Source organism: Vespa mandarinia, chromosome 10, assembly GCF_050613455.1.
Source record: "Vespa mandarinia isolate Hongniang chromosome 10, ASM5061345v1, whole genome shotgun sequence".
Lineage (NCBI taxonomy): Eukaryota > Metazoa > Arthropoda > Insecta > Hymenoptera > Vespidae > Vespa > Vespa mandarinia.
In genome coordinates, this window is record NC_140819.1 from 1,976,283 (window position 1) to 1,993,212 (window position 16,930).

General features: G+C 35.0%; 3 protein-coding genes across 3 annotated transcripts; 1 reads left to right on the top strand and 2 right to left on the bottom strand.

Moving 5' to 3' along the window:
* Positions 1-9,488: 9,488 nt before the first annotated feature.
* LOC118444697 (arylalkylamine N-acetyltransferase 1) lies at positions 9,489-11,014 on the bottom strand. Its single transcript, XM_035873216.2, has 3 exons — positions 10,603-11,014; positions 9,984-10,489; positions 9,489-9,737 (listed from the first exon to the last, which is right to left on the bottom strand). Exons 1-3 carry the CDS (start codon positions 10,738-10,740, stop codon positions 9,545-9,547), a joined length of 837 nt encoding a protein of 278 aa, XP_035729109.1. The 5' UTR covers positions 10,741-11,014; the 3' UTR covers positions 9,489-9,544.
* Positions 11,015-11,188: 174 nt separating this feature from the next.
* On the bottom strand, positions 11,189-14,545 carry LOC118444696 (uncharacterized). The gene has a single exon (XM_085659789.1). It carries the CDS (start codon positions 13,968-13,970, stop codon positions 13,065-13,067), a length of 906 nt encoding a protein of 301 aa, XP_085515915.1. The 5' UTR covers positions 13,971-14,545; the 3' UTR covers positions 11,189-13,064.
* Positions 14,546-15,159: 614 nt separating this feature from the next.
* Positions 15,160-16,840, top strand: LOC146872696 (uncharacterized). The gene is made up of 2 exons (XM_085659682.1): positions 15,160-16,129; positions 16,237-16,840. Exons 1-2 carry the CDS (start codon positions 15,244-15,246, stop codon positions 16,722-16,724), a joined length of 1,374 nt encoding a protein of 457 aa, XP_085515808.1. The 5' UTR covers positions 15,160-15,243; the 3' UTR covers positions 16,725-16,840.
* Positions 16,841-16,930: the final 90 nt, after the last annotated feature.

A 16,930-nucleotide genomic window follows, 5' to 3' on the forward strand; every position in this document is an offset into this window, starting at 1 on the left:
ATCTATGGATAATCATATGTAAGTACTTGTTTGCTTTGAAAGTAATCACTAAAGCTAGATCTATTTTCATTTCTCTCTTATATCTATATCTATTTAAATATCCTACACATGATAAAGCTCTAACCATCACTATACACGAACGTATATGTACTTACGTAGTTTGTTGATCTCGATTGAACTACTTTTTGTAAGACAATATATATCCGCTGCTCCATTCGGTAGACACTTTGAGAAAAAAATTTATACGAGACTCGCGTTCGGGACACCTCGAAATCGTATTATTTTCAGGGAGAAAACGTGAGTAGATTTTTCTCCCGACACCAACCACTGTGTTTTCTTCACGGCCATTCTTCTTATCTCTAAGATTTATTTTAATTCGTTCCTTGGTTCTTGCGCCTCATGAAGTCCGAGCACGCAGCTGTGGGATAATTGCGGATAGTGGACAAAGAGATTTTCGTGTGACTGTTCTAATCGTACCAACGTTTCCCGTGGTTCTGTCGTTCTTTTCTTTTTTTATTTATTGTACTGAAAACGTCACTTAAGAAAAGAGCAAGAAAAATTCAGTGACATATGCTCGAGTCTAAGCTTCTATGTGTCCTAAAAAGCAAAGCCAAAAATTTCACGTCTATTCTGGGGAAAAAAAATGTACTTCTTTTCCTATTTAATTTAAAAAATCGAGAGAGGATACGAGAGAAGACGTCTGTTGATACGAAAAAGGAAAAAAGCAAGAGAGAATATTGTCATTCCAATAATGTCCTATTGCGCGTGTAATTGTCACGCAACTTCGAAAACGTATAGGGTAGAAAGGAGCGTGATATAAATCGAGCTGGAGAGATAGGCAGGAAAAATAAGAAGAAAGGGAGAGAGAGAGAGAAAGAGAGAGAGAGAGAGAGAGAGAGAAAGAGAGAGAGAGAGAGAGAGAAAGAGAGGGAATGAATAAAATGAGGGAGGACTGGTGGAAGGAATCAAGAGACAGAAAAATAGACACCACCGACAGTGTGGAGTGGCGTGGATAGAGTGACTGAGGGAGAGAAGGCACTAAGATAGCGGAAAGGAAAGGGGCGAGGAGAAAAGAGGGCGAGGCTGGAACGAGAAGAAAGTATTTTCATTAAAGTACCGACGGTAACGGAAGGCGTATAAATAGCCCTTGACAAATATGCTTCGATGCTGGTAGTATGGAAGAAAGTTCTCTCTCTCTCTCTCTCTCTCTCTCTTTCTCCTTCTTCTTCTTTCTATTCCTCTCCTCTACTTCCTCCAACCGGAAACTCGCGAAGTACCCGCTCGTAAATATTTGCCATTACATTAGCGCGAGAAAAGTGAATACAGCATCGACTCCCGTAATTACATCCGCACGGTACGATAGCTTAAGCGAGTTAAAAATTGATTTTTCCAAGTGTTACATTTTTATAGATTTTAATGTTACTACGAACTAGAACGGAAACATCCAGAAATTTATGTACATATTTATTATACACATCTATTTTGGAAAGTGTAAATATAGAAAACTGCAAGATTTTCAAATGTTTATATGTATCTATCTCGTATAAATCAATGCCTAATATCGCGTTGAAAGAAAACACGTTAAAGAGAGACAAATTTAAGACACTGTTATACTTTTTAGATACATAGCTAATGTTTTGCTTCACGAAAACCAATTAAGGCGAAGAATTAATGCCGTTTCCAAAATGCCAACAAACGCGGCCCTCTGGAAACTCTCCAGAGTTATGCGAGCTTTGCCAAATGCGTTAAACTTCATTGATCCATAAATTATAATACGAATACATTTAATCTTTATGGCGCTGACAAAAAATTTGAGAAAATATATGGCCGCTAATAGATAACCATGTATAATCAATATTATAACGAATTTTTGTTTAACGTTAAATATCCGTACATTTTGTATATTTTTCTTTCGTATTTTATTTCTCTTTTTATTAATACGGATAATGAATGTTAATAACATAACGATCATAACTCGCTCGTGTCATAAATATTTATTTAAAAAAGGCCTTGCATTACGGCACATAATCGCTATTTATCGACGATCAATTAAAATATAAGTTTCGACGGAATGAGTATTTATCGTTTATCGAATCATTTCTGCCGTTCCATTATAATTCTTCGTCGTGCGATATAATCCCAACAATATTTTATTGTGCTTAACCATGGAACAAATTCTTTGGTAAACGTAGTTTAATATTTCTGATTATTTTTATCCGGATTACCTCGCACATTTTTATCGTATATTCACACATTTATCACGAAATATTGAAAAACGGTTTAGAATATAAAACAAATGATTTATATAAACACACGTACACATAGATACATTTACATTACATGTATATTAGATGCTGTAAACTGTTAGTTTTTAACTAAAATGTTAAAAAAAGTAGTTTTTTGAATATAAAATGGTTTGGTTCCGTTAATACATCATAATATAATGTCTTATTATTCTTTCCATTTTTAAATATTATGTTAAACAAATTCATTCTGAAAGGTATATTTAATAGTTACAAGAAAATTAATAACATATTCGTGAGAATTATAACCGTCATTAATCATAAATGTCACAATAACAAATAACAAGATAAAATTGTACATTGTTGGAATAAGTAACAGAATGAGAGGATAGTAAAGATAGAAAAAGACAAAGGAACGATTAATGGAATATCTCGTTTGAAATTACGTCGGTGTGACTGTTTGAGTTTAAGCCACTGTAAAATCTTAATAGAGAAAAGGAGAGAAAGAGAGAAAGAAACAATAAAAGAGAAAAAGAGAAGAACGTTAATCGGATGTTTATAACGCACTGCCGCAGCTGTCCGTATCGTGAGGTCTCATTTGAGACACCTGCATGAAGCTTGCAAGCTCACCACACTTTGGACGTCTCGTGATACTCACATATATTGTGAATATGTGTAAGAGAGAAAGACATGTAATGGTCGCGCGACCATCACACTAGACGATTACAACACGCACAAGCGGGCACAAAGCCGAGGACGCGAGCTTTTCATCGTCGTTCCTGCTCCGCGGATTATGTTATCTCTCGAGCATGTGATATATCGTACACGGAAGCGTTCGGTGCAAACATAATAAACCGACAAACTGTACCGCTATTTATAGCGATGAAAAGCCGTGTGCAAGTAAACGTTTGGAGAAATCAAACTAAAAGAGATATAATTCTTACGTGAGTACAAAGTTAAAAATTATATCTACCATATAATATACTATAAAGTCTTTCAGTGATAATGAGAAAAGTTCTAATAAGAAAATTGTCCCGATTATATCGAACAAATTGTGTTCTATTGCGATAATTTTTCTCAATGCAACAATTGTACTAACTAATTCAATTTTCAAATGAGCTGGCCAAAGATCTTATTTACGAAACATTCATCAAAAAAAAAAAAAATCAAAAGAGAATACTAAAGAAATTAACGTCCTTCCTTGTTTGTTTCTTCTTTTCCCGTCATACTTCTCCAAAAAGAAAATCCGATATATTTTCTCATTATAGAAGATAACGAAATAATTAAAAAACTTTAATAGAGATTTTACCAAGAGAAGAAGAACGAACATCAAAATATTTTATCTTTTTTTGTGAATTATTTTCGCTTAGATCAAGATAATTGTTAAATGAAAAATTAGAATATTCTGTAAGAATCGATATCGTTAAAGTGTATCACTTGAATATGAACAATCTAAAAACAATTTAAGTATGACATTGAACGTGTCTGTCAGGTCTATACAATTCCGAGAATAGGAGCAAATTGATGTAATGGACTTTGCTGTTGCGGTTCGTACATCTCCAAACCCAATTTCGGTAGGCGAGGTATTTTCGTCTTTTTTTTTCTTTCTCTATTTCTCTCTTTCATTTTATCTACTATTTCATCAGCCCTCGGCTTTTTTTCGTCCTTCGTGTTCCTCAATGTTTACACGAGTAAATGTGTGTATTTATTTTTTTTTGACATTACATAAATGTCTCATGTTATTCATTTGGAAAATGTTGTTTCTGTATAATATTAAATATACATAAAATTATTAATCAAATATATTTCATATATATATATATATATATATATATATATATATATATGAAATTACTATACTTAATATATATCGAATTATTAATCTCATTTTCTATTTCGAGTTAAAATTACTAGTAGATATTAATAATAATTATTGTTATTTTTATTACGTAAACATTTCATTATGTTTAAATTCTGATACAAATTTGTATTATAAATACAATAAATAGAAACGAAATAATAATAACGACTGCTTTCAAAGGGTACTGATAAAAATCGTATCGTACGACGGAAAGAAAATCCTGAAAATAAGAAGTCGTTCTCTACATAAATAACGGCTTTCTTAGATTACCTCAAAAGAATATATTCACCGATTCAACTTGCAGGCGAATAGTCGGAATATGGCGAAAAGCTTAACATATCTAAAAGAATAGTAAAAAGAAAATGAAAGAGAGGGAGAAAAGAAAACTAGAAAAATATGATAGTAAAAACGAAAGAAAAAGATAAAACGAGTAAGAAGCTGGAACGAACGGAAATGTGTCTATATATAATAATTTCGACGAATTTCATGATTATACACGTCTGTTCGTATGTATTTATTCGATGCGAGGGACGAAATGGCGTCTTCGAAAGAGTTATCATCATGCGCAAGTAATCAGACGTGTATATCTTTCGTGTCGTAGAGGTTCTTGGAATTATTTCTCAAAAGAATCTTTCAACGCGTTGAAAATGAGAACGAATAACGAATAAAACTATAAGAAAAAGTTCGAAAGGAGATAAAAAGAAAGCAAACGTAGAAAATAAAGTGAAGAAAATAATCGAAAAAGCGAAATGGCAAATTTACGACTTTTAATTAAAGTAATCGAAACGTTATAAAAAGAAATTGTAAAATTACCGTTGCCATTATCAAAGAGGATTTAAATTTTCAGAATTGTTGTCGGAGCTAGTCGCTTGTGAAAGGGTTGAAATTATCTGCTGACATGAAAATTACCTACGCTTCAGTAGAGATTGGCCGGACGAACTTCAGCCATCTGCAGCTGGTATGCAACAATCGTGCTTACTGCGTAGAACAACGTGGAAAGGCAACGTTCGTACAAATGTTCCGAGACTATTCGTATTCTCCGAATTCACGCTCACTCTAACTTCTTCTTCTAAAACTTCTTACGCCTCTTTTCTAAAACTGCCTTGTATTTACGTGCACAGCTTGGATCGTCGGTGTCGTCTTTCGGAAAGAAAAAGAATGGGAAAAAAGGAATAAAAGATAGAGAAAAATAGTGGAAAAGAAGAAAGGAAATAATAGAACAAAAGAAAAAGATAGCTAAGATAGAAAGGTTGGTAGAAAGAGAAAGAGAGAGATCCATGTAGGAAAACGGTAACAGTCTTCGAGCACGAACCATAAGACAGCGAAATCCAATTCCATCGCCGGTTAGTGCGTTGTCCGTTGCACCTGGAGACACGTCCGACGAATCAACGAGGTTTATATCTTCGACGAAGTACAGGAAGAGAAAGAATGAGAGAGATGGAAAGAAAATCGTAAGAGTAAGATAGAACATTTATTCTTTTCTTCGAAAGACGCTTTCTTGTTTCTCAAAAAAGCAACACGTTACTCAGATAAACCAAAGATTCAAGCTGAACTTATTACCCATAAAATAAATAAATAAGAAAATATATCGTTTAAAATAATCGATTCATTAACAAAATTGATAGAGTCCAGGAGAAAAGAAATGTTTATAATTCCTAATAATAACATTTTTTCACCTGAAAGCTCTTTGAAGTATAAAGAACGGAAAATGGTATGATCTCACAAAACGATACACCATCAAACGATGTTTGAGAATTCTCTTTGCACTCTATCTTGAACGCTACTCGTTGAGATGCCGACCGAGAGTTAATTCGTTGATTTCATTACGTGGCTAATTTGACTGAAACTTGGACCAGTTTGAAGAGACCAAATTAAAGGTCCTCGACGTTCTTCAGTTTTAAGTGATGTTTAAAGTATGATTTTCATTAGTTATTTAACCTCAGTAAGTAATGTAATATTTCGTATAAATGTTATCAAACTTTCATGAAGGTACTTCAAAGATGTTATGAGTCAAAGATCATGTAGATTTTTTAATTTAAATATATACAATCAAATACGAGCAAATGTTCTAACTTCTATTCGAATGTTCGTTCGTTAATTGAAGTCCAGTCTTCAGACTGGATATTCTTCAGAAGAAGAATTTCGCTTCACCATTTCAATTCTATCTCGCAATTTCTCTACATATATGATCACAAAATGTGGACCGAAGGAGAGAGGTACCCAGCTGATGGTAGATAAGGGCGGATGTCTCAACTCAAACTATTTCAATTCGGCAAACAATTCCCAATGTTAGACGGGAATTACTAGACGCGAACGCGTGTTCCTAGAAATGCACCGACGAACGTTTCGCACTGTGGGATTGGAATTATGCAGATTAAGCGCCTTAACACCGGCTTCTCAAATGCATCGTGATCCTTACTTCGTCCATTAAGGTTCCATTGATGCATGCTTTTTTGTTTGCAAGATAAGTAATATTTATAAATAGAGATCAATATCATATCCATTTGCAAAAAAAATAAAATCCATTTTACGAATGTACATAAGTTGAAATTAATTAAAAATATAGTCAGAATATTGAATCTAATTAAATCGAGTACTAATTATATTACATAAAATGGACAAGTCCTTTAAGCTTTCGACATTCTACTTTTTAATTAAGATTAATATAACTTTGGCTTTGAAGTTGTTACAATCGCGATATCTTTCAACAGTTTTTAAAAATATAAAGTAACAAATATAAAAAGAAATGTCACAAAAAGTCACGTTTATGAAAAAGATATTTTTATCAACGCTTGACTTTTCTATTGTTGACTATATTTTAATTATAACAGAGATGTTGAGTTTCAATGGATTTTTTAACGTCTATAAGTTTATGAGCAAACAGAATTTAATAATCTTATTTCGAATAAAAGAATTGAGAGTATGAGAGAATAAATTATTTCTAAATTTACCAGTTGTAGCTTTTCGAATCAGCTACAACTGATGAAATTTTTTTCTATGAAATTTTTATGTGTTGCAATAATTAATAAGGATGAGATATCCGAAAGATCTATTCATAAATATTTAATATAATAAAAGTATAAGGCAAGTAAAATATAAATTATAACAAAAAATGTACATCCTTATATAATATTTCAATTTTTAGAAAAAATTAGGTTTAGAGATATTAAAAATACATAGTCAGCATCATAGCGAATACCACACATACGTTCTCATCATAAGAGTACCTGATGCAGGGGTTAGTAGGTATTAAATGCGTTTCCACTGTATGTCGAATCAAAATCAAATCGAGTTTGATACGTGGTCGGATGGCTGCGCCAAAGCAGCCAAGGCAGCTAAGGCGACGAGAGAATCCTCCAACCGAAACGACGTCGCACTCTCCTAACTCACCTCGAAGTTTCTCAACTGTAATTCCGACTCGATAGTTGCCACGGTATTACGGAACCTCGCATAGCTCTTCTAACTTCATTAATCATTACAGTTTCAAGATCGGCAGAAGGTTCTTTTTGAAAAGTACATAAGAGAGAAAAGATTGGTAGGGTGTGGTCTGTAAATAAAGAGAGAGAGAGAGAGATTCAGAGAGACAGCAATCACAAGTTGTTGATGACTCACTAAAGATCTTATCTTGTCTTCAAAAGTCATACGAATTTTGAATGCCTTTATATGATCGTATATCAACAAAAAATGTCATCTAAGTTATATACCCAACACTTTTATTTGACTTCGTAAAAATGTACTCATCAGCATATAGAACGAGACGTTGTCACACTGTTATATTGACCTAGATGATTTCTTAGAAATCTGTTGAACGATAAAGAACTCCCTGCAACGTGGTGTTAATGAATTCCATATCGCAGCTTATCCTTTATCCTATCTGAATAGAGCTGACTCTTAGATACATGAATTTTTAGTTCGAAGAGACGCCAGTGGTAGCTCGAATAAAGCACAAAAAAGATGTTTTACCGTCACGACGTTAAGTCTCCTGTATACGGGCATCTCTGTCCTATATAAATTCTCGGAACTGTTCTCGGCCATGGCAGCATTTAGAAAATAGGTCAGTGCTGTCGTTTAAAGAAGATGAATCGATATTCTCTATCTTTGAAAGCGCGTATTTTGCAACAAACAGTTATAGATAGAAAACTACTTGTTGAATTTCATGCAACATCAAGTACCGATGTACATAGATTTCTTAAATAATATACGCATTTTATTAAAATAATACTTAACGCTGTAATAATGATTTCATGAATATGTTATATAACTTAAAGTTAGAAATCGTAGCGACGTTTCAAAAATGTGTTTATCAAAGTGTTCAAGCTTCATTTCATGTTTCATAAATAGAATTCTTTTCTTTTTTATGTCAGAAACAATCTTCGTACGTTACACGATACGTCCGACTCACCATTCTCATCCTCTTGCTTTCATAAATCTAAAACGGTTGATGAAATAAAAAATAAAAAGTACTGGTACACAGGTAAGTACATAGATAGTTATACTCACTGAATTTACGTCGACGTCATTAATTTGCGTTTAAACTGCGTCTGAAGATGGCCAGGAAGCGTTAGCCTACCTTCTGAGCGAGTACGCGCACACATATCGTATGAAAGGTAAGGGTATTGTAATAAATCGTTGGCTTTAATGGATTTTAGTTAAGACCAAAGTAAAGACGACGTACACACTAGAGCACAGCGCGTACAGAATTTATCTCTAGTTGCACCGATGATGCATGCGAGCAACCCCCCACGAACAACCCTCTCGTAAACACGCCCGTAGAGCCCCACTATTGCGGGCACTTCGCATTACCCCGATGTATTTCGCTCACGGCACAACAATTCCACTTTATCTTCAAGCCAAGAGAGCGCCGAAATATCCTTCTGAATTTATTCACCGTGGATACTGACGAAAAATATAACTTTTAAACTTACGGGTTTCATTCATTCTAAACACCTATTTCATATACTTTATAGCATATCTCGATGAATTTTAATCTCCGTTGCTAGGTATGTTATAAGAATTCATTGTATACAATAAATGTCATGATTTGTATACATGAAATGTCACGTGAGAAAGAATGGATAATAATAATAATTTAATAAAATAGAATATGAATAATAAAAGAGATATGTAGCAATTATTGTAAGTACAAAGTAGTAAGACTATATACACGTTATATTATGCAGAAACCTATTGATATTTATTAATACCATTGAATCACACTTTCTCCAGATTCTCCAGATCCAGAAATATTTCGAAATGAACAGAGCACGTTTTCGAATTAGTAGATGAGAATACAGAAAATATATATTTATTACATCTTACCTAGCGAACAAGTTTATCTCTCGAAATATTACAAGCAATAAAACAGTGAGACATTAAATAAAGAAGCTTAGATAATTTTTTAAAAGAGATTATCTCTTCCTCTTGTATATCTTTGAACGGATCACTTGAACTTACAACTTTTATATGGCAGATGGTATGCATTAAGAAACTTGACATGATCGATATAAACTTTAATTTCTGTATTAGGTTCTTGTATATTTTGGAATACCATTTCGCCATTCTTGACGTATCGACAATAAGGTATCGTACATATTTTAGTCCATCCAAAACCTTCTGCGATTATAGCTGTATATCTATGTAAAAAAAACGTACATACAAAATACAAATACAATATTTCAAGTTCGAAATAATAATTTTAAGTTAAAGAATAGAAAAGGAACGAATGTTCGAATTGAAAGAACAACTCGATCTTGTACTACTTTTGAAATACTGGTATTTCAATATTATGAAAAATTGACGATTCGAAGAGAAATCATTATTGTTCGATGCTTTGAATGCTTTTGATGCTTAAATGATAGATATTACAGAGTCAGGCTCACATGTTAGAACAGTCGATACGGAACAATCGATAACTACAATCTCGTGCGAGATACCAACTCTCTTCAATGAGCTTCTTGGCTATACCCATTCCGCGATATTCTGGGTCAACCGCCACATAGTTGCATTCAAACACCTTGTGAACGCAATAACGATTCCAAACATCTGGCTTAAGAGATACATAAGAATAAAACTCTATCAGGTCGCGCACTAGACCCTCTTCCTCGCAACATTTCGCATATTCCTTAATTTTTTTTGGTTCCCACGGACATGAACAAATGTTTACAGCAGCACCGATTATGCAACGGAGTTGATTTTCTGCGATTATCGTCATGCCGTTCTTAAGGTTCTCTTGCAAGATCTTCAATATGGAAGCTGTTGGTGATATATTACTAAGACCGATATTTACAATACTTGGCTCCTCTTTAAAATAAGTCTTGCACATGAAATTTATTACATTGTCATAATCAATAGGCATTGCCAAGCGAGTAATATAAGTTGGCGGCTCCTGAAATAAAAATTATTATTTTCGAAGATTACGATTATAAATGAAGTTAAATTGAAGAAAATAGAATAGCTTGTTTAAATTATTTTAACTTTATTCTTTTGAATATTACTCACGGGACAAATGCATATTGTATGCTTTTCCGAAGCATTAAAACGAGATTGCAAATATCGAAGTTTTTCGATACTCCGAAAAAGTTTGACGTCTTGAAAAGTTTTAGTATTGGCGATTAATCTTGAAAGCAACGATACCATGTTTCTCTATATTTCATCGTCGATCTGCCGTGAAAACCGTTCGCTTCGTGAAATAATGCGTAAATAAAAGATAGGAATTGCTCGTGCGCACGTTGCTAAATATATTTATCGACTAAAATGCCGATAGATAGCATATATAAAACAAATAACGGAGCTATACGTGTGAATGTGGTTTACCGTTCGTCGACCATAGCGATACTTCAACGATTTGTAGCCAAAATCGCATAGGTTAAACTTTTTAAGAAACTAATCTGAAGTATTTTGAAATAGATGAGATCTGCCATCTTTTGAAATTAAATTTTGTACATAATAAACATATATATTATATATAATATTCATTCGAAATTAACGACATTCGAACAGGAAAATACGATTATTAATAACATAAAATGAGTATTAGTACAAGCGATACGATATCGCGAAACACTAAAATTCTTGCTATTTCTGTTTCTATTCTTTCAACGATGTATATGTAGTTCTTGCGAGTATCCGTGAGACAATAAACTTTCATACGAAAGTGATCGAGCCCTCAACATCGAACCCTCGTCCTCGTGAAATTGTACGAACACTTCTCAACTGTTTTATTCTCAGATAAAACGAATAAAAAGAAGGTAGAGAAAAACGGCGCAAGGAATGCTCACCTCCTCCTTCTCATTCTCCTCCTCCTCTTTCTCCTCCTCATCCTCCTCCTTCACCCTGGCTTACTCGGAGAAAGATTAACGTAAGATAAATTGCATTTCTTTCGGAAATCGAAGGATTCGTTTGAAACGACGTGATCGAAAAGATTCCAACGTGTTTCTAGTTTGTTCTTTTTCTAGAACTGATACAGTCGTTTTGCGGTAATTTTTTTCACTTGTATCGCACTTCTTACACAATAATCTCAATAAAAATAAATAGTTTTTTACAAACGTCATTACAAATGTCATTAGATATTAAAGAAAATGTTAACGTGGCCTATTTCAAACTAAGATCAATTATTGTTTATCGAAAATAACTCAATTTTTAACACTTTCTAAAAATTGACACGTTAAAAAATATTTTTTTTTGAAAACGAATTTAGCAAAAACATTAGCCATGAAAGTAAAAGAACATTAGCAGGATCATCTTTATCATATTTTTATCCAACGCTTGAAGATTAAGGTTTAAAACCACACTTGCTTACCCGTTGTCGCCGTGGAACGTGCACAAGCGTTCTCTCAGTATCTGCAAAGGCGGACGATAATTCAGGTACGGCTCTATTCATTCATAGCCGTTGTGCCAAGTGATATGGCTGGCAGCAGTCTGCAGACTGGCGCACCTGATTTATGTATTCCAAACGCGTTCCACAACCTACGATGCACACTCATCCATGCACACAAACAAACACACACGCGTATACATAAACACGTGGACCTACTCATAACCGTGCATGCATACACATAGATTGGGAAAAGGAGGAGGAAAGGGAGGAGTGTGTTTGGGGTTGCTGCGGCTTATTGTTGATGAATGCACGGAACCGGAGCTCACTGAACCACGAAGGGAATGGTACCTCAACTATTCTCACCCTAGTCAAAATACAGGAGGATGCGAATGTGTCCGTGTGCGCGCTCGCGCATGTTACCTGCCTGAAAAGCTGCCTTCTCCTCCTTCAGCCCCTCGTTTCTCGTCCAAGCGAGCGATGCATCAATTATCACCTTTTATTCACGTCCCAGCTAACCGCGACGAAAAATCACAATTTATTGCGGCAACAATGGCGAACATTATTAATATCCATTAATCAACGTAACCATCGTCGGCAAATCACGTTGTTCACCGTGGGAAACCTAGTCGGGGGTTGCTCCGTGGTCGTTATCAAGGAACAGGACAATGCGTCAAGATGAACCTGCAATCCGATCGAGGTATTGTCCCCTTGGGAATGTATCGATTATCGATACGACTCTGCTGTGCTCTTGATTTTATTTTACACCTGCAACGTAACCCCTTAGAAATCGATACGTCAAAGCAAATTTGTCAAAAGGAAGAGACATGGTTATAATATCTTTCTAATCTTTATACGTGCAATACATGTATCGTCTACAAATATTCTAATCGTTTACAGTATACGTAAATGCTATAAAATACATTTTTTGTAACTTATCGTTATCGAACGAGAAGAATTAGAACACATATTTTAAAGATTTATCATTTCATTAATTAAGATGTAAATGTTATCTAGCAACGTGTAATAAATAAATATAAATCTCTTTAATAAACAATAATACTTGAGTCTACGATCTTTAATCATGTATACAACAATAATAGAATACACCTTATTAAAATGCATCCATGTCTATCAGTGAGTACTTTTAATCCTTAGCAAGTCCTACTTTTTTAACGAATTCATCAAGATTATGAAAGAAGCCATCGTAGCCTTGCGCAGCAACATGACCTTGGGTTTCTTCATTGACCCGAGACTTCTTCGATTTTCCTTCTTTTTTGGCTTCAGCCAAATCGAACGCTGAATCGTGACCTAAGCCTTTCTTGTAGGAACGTTCGAGAGAATCGTGCTTCTCGCCATATCTTCCGTGTTTCTTGAACTGTCCACCTTGATGATCGTTGTCATAAAAATTGGCATCTTTTTTGTATTCGTCTTTATGATAAACATTGTGGAAGCCAGCAGCGTTGTGACCTTTATTGCGATTACCTTCAATCTCATAGCTTCCACCTTTCTCGTTGAATGCCTGATCCTTTCGACCACTAAAATTGTTTTTAATGACGGTATGTGCTTTCTTTTTGCCAACCGCTTCGGCATAATCTTTCTTCTGTTTCTCGTTTTCTTTCTCACCCTTTAAGCTCTTTTCAAATTTAACCGTTTTCTTACGACCCTTTTCATTCCTTACTCCTTGATTTGAAAACATGTATTTAATAGCCTTCGAATCGGTAGCCATTACTTGTGGTTCACCAAGAACAAGTTCCATGTGATCAACGCCAGGTGGTATAACACCTTTGTAATTAGGTGGTAACATTTCTGCGTCAGGTTCCAAAATTAAAGGTTCTTTTGCATTTTTTCTTTGGATTGGCTCATCATCGAAATTTTCCAGACTTCTATCCACACCAACAAATTTAACTGGTGACAAATCTTTGATGATATAATCGGTAGAAAAAGCTTCAAGATCAGATTGTGTTTGGTTATTTTTATTCACAGAATATGTTGAAACGCGAACAATGGCGACACAGAGAACGTACCAGTACAACCCCCACACGTTTTTCATCCTCCTTTCTCTATGTCTACACCTGACGTGTCTAGTTTATCGTGTTTGTGATAAAACAGAAGGTTTTACTTCTTTTTCTTTCTCTTTCTCGAGCGCTCGCGTTTAGGAAAAACGCAACGTCAACGTGACTAGGTATTTTTTTCTTTCTCTCTCTCTCTCTCTCTTTGTCTCTCTCTATCTTTCTCTTCCTCTCTCTCTTTCTATCTTTCTGTATGGTTTTCTTTCTTCTTTTTCTTATATCGCGTTGAGTCTACTCGCGGCGTTTCGATTCTTGCGTTGAAATAAACTGTAATCACTGTTCCATGTGGCGAGCTCTTTTATATCTCCTGACCGATCGCCGGAACGCCCGCGCTCGATTGGCTCTTGCCCAGAACTGGTGGAGTACATCTGAAAGGACGGTACTTCTCAAGACTAGTGATGCTGCGGACAAACTTGGTTTCCACCGATTTTGCGCGATCTCACCGAGATGTCTCTTATAGAAATCATAAGCCGGCACGTTCTTCTCAAGGTCGTCCTACTTTGCTCGATTCGTTGAAAGTCGAACAGTTTCGTTCGACTATTCTCGAATAACTACTCTCGAAAACGAGAAGCTCACACGGGCTTCATTGTATCCATTTGAGCTTTTAATCCAATTCAGCCTTGACACGTTATTTTTATTATTTTGTTTTCTAGTTCTAAGAAAAATGTGACACATTTTCTATAAACGTATATCGATCTATACATAGCATCAACGAAACATGAATAATATTAGAATGCTGAGTTATAAAAATTCGCGAGAAAATATCATTGAGCATAAGCCCAAGATGTTTCACAGAACACTCTCTCGTTCGTCCGTAGAAAATGATCCTCAATCGACGCAAAAACGTGAACGAATGTTGCGTATCATACTACCACATTGAATCTAGCGTGACTAAAAAAGTAGCGTAAATATCTTTTCTCTAAATAACTTAGATATACTAATGGCAATGATAAACCATGTTTTAATCCAGCTGAAATTTTAACATCCTGCTGAAACTATGTTACGCAAGTCTGATCGATTTATAGGAACAATCACAGCAGGATAATTGGAGTGTCAATAACACTTTGTACTTGAATTTGCTTTGCTGACCATGAGATAGTTACATAGAAAGGAGCGAGAACGTTTACCTTGATTGAAGGACTTTTGTTACCAACGCGTATATAAAAGCTAAACCAGTTACTAGCATAGGTGCCAGAGTAAGCGAGTCCACCTTCGACTGAACCTGCCAAATCTCGATTTTATTCTGCATTCATTATGATTGCGATCACGACGATCCTTGTATTGATCTCGATCGGATTCAACGATGGATCATCAACGAAAATGGAAAAGATGACAATCTCGAAAACGAGTATGGCCGACCTTGTGTCTTCTGCTACGGGTTACACGTACGAGCAAGAACAAGACTATCCTGTGACCTATGTACATTACAAGTACAATTATGGGAACGGACATTACTACGATACGCCATTGCATTATGGTAGTAGTGTGGGTACTGCAGCACCTGTTGCTGTATCGGTTCCTCAAACGGCGGGTTTCTACGAAAAGCCTGTAATCTCTTATGCTTACGCAGGACAGAAGCCGAGTCTCTACGTGCAACAGCAATTGCCTTACATAAAGTTGGGTAATGATCACGTGACAGGACAAGGTGTCTACGTTGTCTCAGGGAAACCTTTGGCATCTTATCACGTGCCTGTGAGTAATGAAAAAGTAGAAGTAAAAGATGGTAATCAAGATCATACCGACGAGAAGAATAAGAAAGAAGATGACGATGAAAAGGAGGAATATAACAATGAACACAAAGACGATGATCATGAAGATGATGACGATGAGGGCGATGATAATGACGACAGTGGATATAACGATACTCATGAAACTCATTACTCCTCGTTTCCATCGAAAGGATTCAAGCATGTTTATCTAGAGCATCCTCAAAAAAATACTCTAAAATTATATGATAAAGATCAAGCTGATTTTGATAATGCCCAAACAGACGCAGGATCTTTCCTTAAAACTAAATCAGATAAACAATACTCCGACGAAAAGCATTCGTCTTACGGAGAAAAGGGTGATAGTGATCATAATAGCTATGACGAGTTTGACAAAGGACAGAAAAAACTTTATGATACGGCCGAGAATGCTGGTTTGTATTTTGCTTTTATAAGACAAAACAATATTCTTATACAAAATTATAAATAAAACTTCTACTTTGCAATACATGACTTACTTCTATGTACTTTGTTTTTCTAGGCCACTACAATCTAGAGGGTGGTCACAAAAAAGAACACACCGATACATCTAATACCTATGGTCAACACGATGACTTGGAGAAGGGTGAAGAAGGTGCCAAGCATGAACACAGTTCGTATCATAAAAAAGGAGGAAAGACTAATGGTTTCCACAAAGTCTATCATAAAGACGAATATAAAAAGAACACGGAATTTTACGATGAAAGCCACAAAGACGGGGAGGTCAGTAAACACTTTGCCTTCGACCAGCATCATAATGCAAAAGAGGGTGATTTTAAAAAGGGTTCTAATCACGATTCTGGCTTCGATCATTGGGATAAGATGAAGAAAGATGATTTCTATGAGGGTCACGATATTAGTCACAATCAAGGACACCATTCCAAAAAGGGCGAAGATTCTTATCATAAAGATTACTCTGATTATTTGAAAGAAGATAAAAAAGAAGTAGGAAAGAAACATGGTTTTTCTAAAGCTCACAACGATCATTGATAAATAATGTAAATATTTATTTGATATATCTACTTTGCTATTATTATTCTACGACATGTATTTGGAATAATATAAGAAATAATTTAATGTAACGTTTGATTTCATAAATTTCTTTCATACTTTATAATTTGCGCTAAATTACGCCACAAAAATATATCCATTTGTGTGTGTCTGTCCCGCATACTCAAAAAAGAACATAATCCAAA